The sequence below is a fragment of the Pimephales promelas genome, chromosome 23 (assembly GCF_988280905.1).
Source record: "Pimephales promelas chromosome 23, fPimPro1.hap1.1, whole genome shotgun sequence".
NCBI lineage: Eukaryota > Metazoa > Chordata > Actinopteri > Cypriniformes > Leuciscidae > Pimephales > Pimephales promelas.
Window position 1 is genome coordinate 27,250,943 of NC_142791.1, and position 12,916 is coordinate 27,263,858.

A 12,916-nucleotide genomic window follows, 5' to 3' on the forward strand; every position below is an offset into this window, starting at 1 on the left:
GTAATAAGGGTAAAAGGTAAAAAAAAAAATAATAATAAATAAATAAACAAATCTTTTTTCGTGCCATTTGGTTCATGCAACGAACGAAATGAATGAATTGACTCGGGAAAAGATTTGTTCATTTTGATGAACGAGTTCGAACAGGAGAGTCACAAACGCGCATCACAGAACAGAGCAAGGCGAGTATTTGAGCTTATAAAACTTAAACTTTGTTATTTATTTATTAAATGAGCGATCATTTCGCTAGATAAGACCCTTATTCATCGTCTGGAATCTCATTAGGACCTTGAACCGTTTGGACCCCATTGAAGTCCATTATATGGAGAAAATGCTGGAATGTTTTCATCAAAAACCTTCATTTTGAAAGACATGGACATCTTGGATATCATGGGGGTGAGTAAATTATCAGTAAAAGTTTTTTGAAGTGAACTACTCCTTTAAAGGAATAGTTCATCCAAAAATCCTCTACTCACCTTCATATCATTCCAAATGTGATGTTTAACACTAATACTATGGCTTTATAAGCCTTTTAGACTTTTTGAAAGAAATTCACAGTAAATCTTAAATTCATCTATTTCCAGAGATATGAATCCTGGTTTGTCCGCCAGAAATCATATACTTTTGCTGAATTGAAAAGCAACATGCACATCCTTTAACCGATGGTTTCACAGATGAAAGAAAGTCACACGTTTGGAACAACATGAGGGTGAGAGGAAGTTTGGTGTTGGTAAGATTTTTTAATGTTTTTGAAAGAAGTCTCTTCTACTCAACAAGGCTGCATTTATTTGATCAAAATACAGTAAAAATTGAGAAATAATGTTATAAATAGCTTTTTTTTCTATGTGAATATAGTGTAATTTGATCAAAGCTTAATGTTTAGCATCATTACTCCAGTCTTCAGGGTCACATGATCTTTCAGAAATCACTCTAATATGATGATTTGATGACCAAGAAACATTTATGATTATTATCAATGTTGAAAACAGTTGCGATGCTTCATATTTTTGTATCTTTCGATGAATAGAAATAACAGCATTTATTTGGGATCATTATCTTTTGTAACATTATAAATGTTTTAATTTCTTACTGACCCCAAACTTCGAATGACAGTGTTCACAAAGACTTTTGTTCTCCTCGTGTGTTTAAGATAAACGAAGTAGACAGAGAGAGAAAGGCAAAGGTAAACACAAGAGGGTCATGTGACCTGAGGGCAAACACACACACATGTACACACACACACACACACACACACACAAGTCATCAATGGATGAGACAGCTAAATGTTTATGTGGGCCTGATTTGAATTAGCATAACTTGGGTTTGGCTAATTGGTCTTATTTTGACCTGTAGTTATGTTTGCTTAAAAAAACAAAAGGAAAACAAATGAGATCACTATCCTTTAACTTTTTTTGCTTACTGGACAGGAAAACTGTAAGAAATGGGTGTTTTATAGCTGCATGGACCAATGAAATGATGATGAACCATGGCACAAGCATCTCATTTCTAAGTGTGCTCCTGTGAAACAAAAGCGTGTCCAAAGAAAAGAAAACTCAACTGACCTCAAATAAAGCAAAGGATAATGGGAGAATGGTACATTTGAAATGTTTTGGAGCGCTCACATGTCACTGGCGATGGAGGAGTTTCGGGACATGGACTTCGGCGACAGGTCATAGTCGCTGTCGGAGCGGTAGAGGAAGGACTCCCTCCGCTGGCTGTGCACGAAGTTAGCCTGAATGATCAGACCCGAACCCGGACTCGTCATGGGATCCAGGGGACTCCGTCCTGACGACGTGCCATTGTCCACGTCAAAGCTGGAGAGAGAGAGAGCATGTGTTACGCAACCAATAAACAACAGTTAGACTTAACATATCACGTTTGGTCATGTCTCATTGTGTTATGTGGGTGATGATGGCACAGTGGATAAGACACATGCCTTTGGTGTGAGAGACCCAGGTTCGAATCCACTGTGAGACACCAATGTGTTCCTGAGCAATACACTTAACCCCTAGTTGCTCCAGAGGCGTGCGACCTCTGACATTTATAGCAATTGTAAGTCTCTTTGGATAAAAGCGAATAAATGTTATACTCCAAGCACAACTGTGCAATATGCTTACTAAACCTATAACTGTTTTTAATAATATTTGAATAAAGGGTGAAGATTTTCCGAGGCTGGACGTCACTTTCAGCCACTACTGTAAGTTTTGGAGTGCATTCAAATAACTTTAGAGGCGCACTGTATAGTAAACACATTATTGTACTAGTAAAAACTGTATATTGAATATTATGTGTTAAATAATGTCTTAGTCTATCCTTCCTGTGACAGAACCTTTACGTTGAATTAAACCCTCGTTACAGTGTGTACCAAGAACATCCAGGAAAAACATATCTATGAATAATGCAGGACTAAAACACACCGGGACTCTTATTTTGAAATGTCAATGCTTTACTATTGCTGGCTGCTTATTCAAAAAGATGAGAAAATATGCATGCTTACAACATAGTCATAATTCGTCAACACTAAATCATAACCAATCGTTTGAAACGTGCAGCACTCATATGTAATAATTAAATCATAGCCTTTTGAAGTTTAATAATCACATTAGGCTGTGTCGCATTCCTGTTTTTACATCTAAGACCTCTTAACATAAATCATTAAGGTGTATGTTATGCCAAATATTTTTAGCTTAGAATTCATAAAAATATAATGCATTTAAAAAATGCATTTAATGCATTTTGCACATTTATTTTTAGTCTCAAATGTGAGTGAATGAACCTCACAGATCTGAGTGTAAATGATGTTTACAGTGTTCATTCAGATCCTGTCAAATGAAATTCCAGAAATTTCAATGACTTTAAGCTCTATTGATTTTGGTTTTCTAGGAGTACAATCAGAGATCTCACTTATTAAACAATATCTTTATTATCTTTCAAATTCTAAAAAAGGTATTTCAGAAATTTAATTTTAATAGGATTTCAAAATCCTATTCAAGTCCATCATGTGTAACCCCTTCAAACTATAAGTATATGACTGACAAGTATATGATTAAAAGTTGTATTATATAATTGGAAATATATGAGCAATATCACGCTAATAGCCATGACACATCAATATTTACATCAGACGGGCTGCAGCATTACTTTTGTGTAAAAACAGCAACAACACTAATTTCATATGTAAACATGTATTGTACATATTGTCTTCAATAACTCAAGTACCTGTTTTTTTTAACCTGAATTTACTTAAATTACAAAAATTCTGAAGTACTTGTACGAAGCCTGTGTTTGTGAACTCATGGAGATTACCTTTCCCAAAGCTAAAGCTGCTTATCATAACGAGCGTACGCTAGCAGTGACTGAAACACAGAGGCTTCCCTCTCAGTGACGTCACACACACACAGGTACACATAGCTGTGGTTGGTGTTCAGAGGCTAATGCTGGCTCACGCTGAGGTCCTCGTGACGTCACACACACTGATTCATCAGGTGAGCGAGTTTCCCCGCGCGCACCGACTCATCCGAAACCCTAACACATCCTCAGTGACTCACTCCACACGTCAGTTTCCTAGAAAGTCTGAATGGGTGAAACGACAGAAACACTAAAGAGGAGATGTCAAAACTTTAGAAGCGTGAGAAGAGAAAGAGAAGCTGATAAACGGCTATCTGTAATCGTGGGGAACATGCTGAAATTCCTCTCCTAAAAAGGATGAGAGTGGTCACATCGAAACGCTCGCTAACACAACGCAGACACACAACATCACATCATCTAGTCTGAGGAGAAATGACAGCTTGAACTCGTGTGCACTAGGGCTGTTGGAACGAATTCCGAAATTCGAATATAATTCGAATATTAACAAAAAAATCAATACTATTCGAATGCTAAAGTTACTTTTCGAATATTGCTTTTATATACACTACCGGTCAAAAGTTTTAGATCAATAAGATTATTTGTTTTTAAATGAAGTCTCTTCTGCTCACCAAGGCTGCTTTATTTGATGAAAAAAAATAATATTGTGAAATATTATGACAATTTAAAATAAATTTAAAATATATTTTAAAATGTAATTTAAAAGCTGAACTTTCAACATCATTACTGTTGCTGATTACACATCAGTTTTCAGTGTCACATGATACTTCAGAAATCATTCTAATATGCTCAAAAAACATCAATTATTATTTTCGATGTTGAAAACAGTCGTGTGCCATTTTCCCCCCCAAATTCTATGATGAATAGAAAGTTCAAAAGAACAGCATTTATTTAAAATATAATCTTTTCTAACATTATAAATGTCTTTACTGTAACTTTTGATCAATTTAACTCATCCTTTGATGAATAAAAGTATTTTCTAATTTCTTTCCCCAAAAAAAAAAAAAAAAAATTCTTACTGACCCCAAACTTTTGAGTGGTAGTGATTAATGTTACAAAAGCTTTCCATTTCAGATCAATTCTGTTCTTTTGAACTTTCTATTCATTAAAGAATCCTGAAATAAAAATGTAAAAAACTGTGGATAATAATCATAAAAGTTTCTTGAGCATCATATTATAATAATTTCTGTAGGATCATGTGACACTGAAGACAGGAGTAATGATGCAGTAAATTCAGCTTTGATCACAGGAATAAATTACACTTCACTATATATTCACATAGAAAACCGCTGTTTTAAATTGTAATAATATTTAATATTACTGATTTTTTTGGTATTTTTTTTATCAAATAATTGCAGACTTGGTCAGCAAAAGAGACTAAAAAACATAAAAAAATCTTCCCGATCTAAAACTTTTGACCGGTAGTGTATATTTAAATACCAGGTGTAAACGATCCCTTCGATTGCTTTCTTATTAACAATAGGACTAGCTTTCGCGTGGCACATTCGCAAGGTCTCGTTCACTCCCTTTTTTATTAGATTTTAGATTTTAAAATTAGATTTTAACTAATTTGCGGCCATCAGGGAGATACTATCAATATGCCGATGATTTAAATGTTTATTGTAGTAATGTTAGATGTCCCTCTAGTGGACCGAACGTGTAACAACAACCACAGGCTATAGTGGCATTGACGATCCATAAGAATGTGTCATGTCCTAATTATTATTAATAATAGGATAAATTTGAGCATTTTTAATAATATTCGAAAATGACAAAATAAGGAATGGAATTCGAATAGTGTTATAGTGGAAGATTGACAGCCTTAATGTACACAGGCTTATGTGTTACTAATGTACACAGCAGGTTTAGTTATTTGTTATAATGTACACGTAGATTAACGGTTTGATGGATAGAGAGAGAACTCGTCCTCTACTCAGGATCGAGTCTCTTGGTCTCAGAGTTTAAGAATGTTTTGAAAGACTTGTTTTGAGGTCTAAAGAAACTTCTCTTCCTTCCTGTTTTACACTTCGGCAACATTTGCATCGCTGTGGTTGAGACAAGATATTATTAAAAGCAATGAATCTATCATCGGTTTATCTATCATCTGTTTGTCTGTCTGTCTATCCCTACTACTACTGAACATTTCTTCAAAAGCATTAAAAAATAAAGATTCAAAGTTTATGACAAAGTACAGTTATGAGTTTCTTCAGTCTGTTTGCAAATTCTGTTCTGCAATCCTGACGATCCTAAAAGCTCTGACTGAGTGACCTTGAAGAGAGACGCATAAATCAATGAGTGTGAAGTCCTGAAAAGACTTTGCTTCGAGTTAGACACCTTCCCCCTCACGTCACGGCTCAACTAAACCCTAATCGGTGTGAAAATGCTGCAATGTAACACCAAACATTTGCTCATTTAATATGAGAAAAATAAAAGGTCAGGGACTCTCAAATGCACCGGCATGGTGAACATCACAAGTAAACCTCCTGATGTCTAGTGACGCACGGCAAATGAGACATTGGGGAGACTGGAAAACTCACTGCTTTTAGCTTCTCCGTGGGACGTTTCTCCCGCACTGGGACGAGCTGTGCACTTCTGTGGGATTTGGCCTGTTTTGACCTCAGATTCGTGACTAAAGCAGAAGTATTACACTACTTCCATCGTCCTAATGCACTTCTGCATAAGTGTGAGACCGCACGTGTGTGTAAAGACACCTGAGCTTTAGCCGATACTGTCGGAGAAGTGTATAGTGATACGTCCTCTGGAGGGACAGAGCGGATGTACCGTATTACTTCACCGACCACATTAATAACCAACCCGCAACACTGTGCCAATACACCCAAACCTGTTTATCTTGGACAGTACACTAAACGTCAGAGTGGTCTGGATTGGGAAAGAAAGTCCAGTACTGAAGGATATTAGATGAACATTTGCAATGCATTAGTTACAGTGTTTATTAATCTTTGTTAATGTTGGTTAATACAAATACAGCTGTTCATTGTGCGTTCATGTTAGTTCACAGTCCATTAACTAATGTTAACTAATACAACCTTTGATTTTAATAACGTATTAGTAAATGTTGGAATTAATATTAACTAAGATTAATAAATTCTGAAGATGTATTGTTCACATATTGTACATTTTTAACTAATGTAGCTTATTGTAAAGTGTTACCAACATTTGTTTAGGCACATTAACCTCAAAAATGCATTTACATGAAGCGTCTCTCACAACGCGTCCGAGTTCAATAATATGATGCTTTTTCTAGAGAACGCAGATTTTCTCCTTCAGATCTGATTAGACTGTGAAAAGTAAAACATGCCATCTGTGATATTATTGGTCAATGTCATTTTTGGGCAACCTCGGGCCCTTGGCCACATTAGTGGAAAAATTGTTATATTATAATGAGAGATTATGAAAACTTTTTTTTTGGTTAGTTTTTTTACGTTAGCTTGCTTGAATTATAAATTTAAAAAGTAAACAGGTCGAATTCTGATTTCATCTTTAAATTGCAAAAGCATCACAAGTGTTTATCTATGGGGATATTTATGAACGAAAAATCACAATGCAGCGTTCTTAAAGAAACAGTTCACCCAAAAATTCTGTCATCATTTACTTTAACAGGTATTTTGAAGAATATTCACACTCCCAAAATGCCCAAGGAGGCCACGCCTACCCGTAACAGAGCGCAGAAGTTAAACAAAAAGTCTAGGCTACTAGTGATGAGTCTGCCCTAAAATGTGTTTCGAGATCGCCCAAAATGTCCGGGATTGGGCTTTTGCGTTCAACAGTCGCCATTCATCATGTTTACTGTGTGAACCACATCAACCGATCACTTGTTTAGCGTTCATGTAAACACTACATTCAGATTCACCAATCGGAATTGGAATGGCGACTGCGGAAAGCAAAAGCTGAATCCCAGACATCGACAAAAAGAGGACGGTAACCCCTCAGCGTTCCCCACAGAACAAGAGCCTGCTAGCTTACAGTAGCTTCCAAAAAAAAGATGTCCGACACTGCGTGTTCATTCTTTGAGTGAGATCGCCCTCTATGGGCGGGTTGAGGACATGCGGGACTGACTTGACTACTGTAGCCTTTAGCCTCTGGACAAGCAACACACAAAATGACGAGGAGGATTTTTTCCAGACAAAAAATACTTAAATCTCTCGTCTCAGGGGGATATTAGGGTGGAAAGCACGGTGATTCAAAAATACTACAGGTTTTCAACTAATACAAAGCGTAACGCCAAATCCTGAAGTATCCCTTTAAACACAATAAATGATGAGAACTTCCATTTTGCTGGTGAACCATGACTTTAAATGTAATATAAAGCAAAATAAAATCCAACAAGACACTCTTTTTGATGTTAAAAATGTGAGATGCAGTCAGTGGATCAGTGGACTACTTTTACCTTGAGAATAGCATGTCTTGCGCGAGATGCGGTCAAACACGTCTGTCTAATGCGTTTACATTGAAAAACAATGTATGACTTAGGGATGGGACGGTATGAAAATTTCATATCACGATTATAGTGTCCAAAATAATCGTGATTATCAATATTATCACGTTTTTTTTTTTTAATTTATGAAAGTGCTCAAAAAGAACTGATGCTCACACTGAAAACATTTCATTTCATTTTATAATTGAAAATCAACAAACAACAAATAAAACATGTCTCATGCAGTTTTTTAAGCAAGATTCTATCCTATGGCATTTGCTTCTTTATAATGCCCGTCGTCAATAGCAACGCATTATTACACAGCGCACATCCATAACATTCACAACGGACGCGCGCTCTTGTTTCATTCAAATGCAACTTGCCGTCTTGCGTCTCCGGTTTTTGATTGTATTGCAAAAATGAAATCAGAGTTGATTTATTGTTTACAGAGTTTGATAATATTGGTGTGATATATCTTGTCTGGACGATTGTTTTACAAAATGAATTCATAAACAGGTAAGATTTAAAACATTAGCTAATCTCATTATCAATTCAATATGTCCCCGTAATTATGTGGTAAAAATAAAAATCGGTTTAATACGTGATGTATCTATACTTTACTATCCCTTAAAATATCACTCTTAATAATAGTCTTGTTTGAAGTTGTTCGTTCGTCTTTGGCTCAAATCCACTTGCTACGAACTTTTCTTCGCGGAAGCTTGACGTCTATTTCAAGTGAGTGACATAAAATGTTTCAACTCAGAACAACATTTCGTGCCCAATTGTTTCCCAGACGTAGTTTTGGTATTGAGGTCAAAGTTAACTTGCCTTGCGTTCGGGTGACGATCACACAAGACGACTCGGCAGATTTGAAGTGTTTCTATTGCAGTGACTTTTTGTTCGGCAGACAAGGTGACCATCCTCGATCAAGTTTCCCTCAGGACTTTTGTAAAACCCAAAATATGACCACACCTCAGATTTGGTCCTCTTAAAAGGCTGAAAAATCTCCCGAGCACCTTCCGCCATTCCTTCTCGAATAGTAATTTAAAAAAATATTGCGTGCTGCGCGCCTGCGTCAACCTGGCCGACAGGATTCAGTGAGTTATTAAAATCGCGATAATCAAACACGGTTTTAATGATAATTAAATTTTACACGATAATACTAACCGTCAGTACATTTTATCACGGTTTATAGTGAAACCGGTTATCGTCCCATCCCTAGTATGACTGGAAACGGTCACACATACAGCAGCACAACACACTTTTGAAAACTCCTCCATCCAGCAGGCCGAGCTTACACATCCGATCTGCTTCACCAGACATCACGCCGAAGGCTTAACGTCACGTGACCCACACGTCACAGAACAGCTGCATCTCGTGTGTTTACAGTCACGAGGGGTTCGCTGACAGGTCTCAGTCCACCGGGGCCCGTCTCGGAGAGCCTGACGCACCACCGGGGCCCGAGAGATGCCCCCTCGAACGCCCTGACCGCCAGCTGCACGCATACACACGACAAAGAGTTTATTTATAAAGGTGCCGAAGACGCATGGGAAGAGAGAGAGGAAAAGAGATGCCCTTGGCCTAATTTGGCAGAGGTCGTCCCTGGATAGATGATGGCAGGCAGGAGAAAGAGGTTTGGTGACGTGCCACGAGCGTTTCCCAGCGTTTCCAGGTCAGAGAGAGACGAGCACTGGAGCGTACTGGGGCATCTGCTCCTCGAGTTGAAGAGTCACCTTACTGTTTCAGTGAAACGATTATTATCCCGCAATAATGATGCCTATTGTGGTGGTGGAATGCGTGAGCTATTGTGGTCTCGTGTGTTGTGAATGGTCTCTGAAATCTGACTCAGGCTCCCGACCGACAGGATTATGAAAGAACGAAGGGCGCTGGGAAAAGATTCACGTCTTTCTATGGGCACAGATATTTTTACACCACAGTGATGTCAGCCAACAACAAACCCACTAGACTCGTACATAGGAACTAGCAGTGGTCAACTGGAAATGACAGAAATGACATTATTGTGAATGATTCATTAGTGCATGTTATTCCATATAAAACCGTGCTAAAACTTTCCTTTTCGGCTGACGTCACCAAACAACGTCAACGTTTCCGGTGTGTAACGCCTACTTTTTACAACGCAGTCGATTCCAGATCTCAAACAGGTCTCGTCCTACATTCGCTCTTGTTAATTATCCACTTTTACTCAGAAATAGGTTACACAATTAAAATGGGTTTCATGTTGACTAAACATATAGGAACATTGTGTTTATAGAGTCATAAGCACACAAAGTAGTGATTAACAATCAAACTGTGACAATTTGCATATTAAATAATAGCATTATTAAAAATTGCAGACACATGCATACACACATATATATATATATATAACAGTGTATATATAGATTTGTACTATTATAAATCTGCAAAAATATGTAAAATACTTTTGAATCACACATACACACATATATATATACTGTTCTTTAATTCTAAAATAATTTAGATACTACTAAAAACACATACAAATATGTAAAATACTTTTGTATATATATGAAGAGTTCAGATGCAAAAGCCTCTAAATGCCTCTAAAACTTGTATATTTAAGTTCAGTAATTTCACTTAAATAACAATTAATAGGTAATTATCATTGCCATTTAAGTGAAATCACTGAACTTAAATATACAAGCTTGATAAAATGATCATTTTAGAAGAAAATTTCAAATGGCACTTAGAGGCTTTTGCATCTGAACTCTTCATATATATTCAGATTGTCAACCACACACACATAATCTAAAACAGCTTTAAAAACATCTTCAATCAGATTTATACGCTTTCATTAGTATCAGCCTGTGGATGCATCCCAAAGTATAACTATATTTAAAATGAACACAAAGCAGATCTGTGGTAGATACACACTATGAGACACTATCCCTCACTGAACAATGAGCCGGGTCTGAATGCATGAATGTGTAAGCGAGATCGAGTAAAACTTTACCAGATTCCCTCCGTGTTCCTGAGAGAGCTGGTGGAGCGCGAGCGCGGTTTCATAACGATACTCATGGCGAAATATCTCTCGGTTTTCTCTAGATCTCGTCAAAGTCTGTCATGTTCTCCAGATTATCCAGATCTGTGCTCAAACTATGTGTCTCCGAGTCTCTCTGTGTCTGCAGGGGAAGTGAATATCACGTTTCTAGTCCTTGCAGTGGCCTAGCAGTGGGAGTGTGTGTATGTGGAGGGATAAACCCTCAGGGTCCCGTGTGTGTGTGTGTGTGTGTGTTTGTGCCGTATCTCAGTGAGGGAACCAGAGCGGACGGCTTGAGGGAGCGGAGGGGGTGGAAATGCAGCTGGTGACAGCGTCAGAGCCCACTTCTCAAAGACACACACACACACACACACACACTAACTATGACAAGACAAGAAGAACATCACCCAAGGGAGAGAAAAAACACAATGAGATCTCTTTAGCATCTCATTCTGCAAGACAGAGCAAACTGAGACCTCACGTTTCTCCCGACTAAAGACGTCACATGCCCCCAATAGAGTTTAGGAGCTCAGATTTAACTCATATCAAAATATAAAGACACCAGTTCGAGTCGCCACTAGTACTTCTAGTTTGAAATCTCAGCTAAAAGCTGATTTGAAATCTTTGGCTTTTAATTAGGGGTGTCTCAAATGTTCATGATTGTGATACATAAAGTTGTAAAGTGCTTTATAAATAAAGGGAAAAAGGTGTTGTGTTGAGATTTGAGTGTGAGAAAGAACGAGCCTCTCCATGTGAAAGCGGTGAGCTGGAGTGTGTGTGATGCTCTTGACAGGACTCGGGAGATACGGAGGTGTTTCTGAAAGCTTGAATGGCTTTGTTTTCAATCTATGTTCCTGGTCTTAATGCGCAGGATTCATCAGCTCAAATGAAAGCTTGTTTTCCATAGAATAAAACATACAAATTCTATCTCACAATTCTGAATTTATAACTCACAACTGAGTTTTATATTTAGCAATTCAGGCTTTATAGCTCACAATACCTCAAATCAAGGTATCCATAATCTACTTTATAATGCATTATATCTTTTCATAAATAATTGTAACCCAACTTAAAATGCCTTATAATATTTGCCTATTCTAAAATCGGTTGTTTGTCACGTGTTTGTTTTAATACATTATACTTTAAGTGTAAAAATGAATAGAACTGTGGTGACAATTATTCATAAAATCATACAATGAAATATAAGGTGCAGTTAAAATACGTTTATAATGCATCTTACACAAAGACTTTTCGTTTGTTTCGTTCGTTGAATTAAACAAATTACTCGCAAAAAGATTCATTCATTTTGATGAACGAGTTCGAACAGGAGAGTCACGAACGCGCATCACAGAACAGAGCAAGGCGAGCATTTGAGCTTATAAAACTTAAACTTTGTTATTTACGTATTAAATGAGCGATCGTTTCGCTTGATAAGACCCTTATTCATCGTCTGGAATCATTTAAAGCCCTTTGAAGAGTTTGCAGTTTGCACTGAAACTCTCATTTGGACCTTGAACCGTTTGGACCCCATTGAAGTCCATTATATGGAGAAAAATCCTGGAATGTTTTCATCAAAAACCTTCATTTCTTTTCGACTGAAGAAAGAAAGACGTGGACATCTTGGATGACATTGGGGTGAGTAAATTATCAGCAAAAGTTTTTTTTTTTAAAGTGAACTACTCCTTTAAGTGTCATTCACTCAATTTGGACATTTTTTAATGCAAAATTACAAATATGAAATGAAGTGTCTTTCTTATGACAACTTGACAAACCAATTCATCATAACCTGTCAGTGTCTTAGTAATGACTACTTGATATTACCAAGACAACATAAATTGTCATAAATATGTATTAAACATGACATAGAAGATTCATTATCAAATTTAAGAAACCACTTAGCTTTATGGGTTAACATCACATTGAACTGTCATGCGGTTGGTTTTGACATTGGCTTGGCCATAATGACAAATTAGATTAGTACCACTGTAGTTGAGGTCAAGAAAAATATTCATGTTATAATGGCCTCATGACAGCCAATGTCAAAACCAACCGCATGACAGTTCAATGTAATGCTAACCCATAAAGCTAAGTGATTTAAG

General features: G+C 37.1%; 1 protein-coding gene across 9 annotated transcripts in view; it reads right to left on the reverse strand.

The window, feature by feature from the left end:
* The window catches only part of LOC120483083 (3',5'-cyclic-AMP phosphodiesterase 4D), a 280,021-nt gene that overhangs the window by 39,602 nt on the left and 227,503 nt on the right, over window positions 1–12,916 (reverse strand). For 7 of the 9 annotated variants that reach the window (XM_089126073.1, XM_089126074.1, XM_039677953.2 and 4 more), the window contains one exon: window positions 1,620–1,811. In XM_089126073.1, coding sequence (XP_088982199.1) covers window positions 1,620–1,811 — 192 coding nt within the window. Of the gene's footprint in view, window positions 1–1,619; window positions 1,812–10,790; window positions 10,898–12,916 lie in introns of those variants that run through there. The other 2 variants (XM_039677959.2, XM_039677961.2) reach the window with 2 other exon arrangements.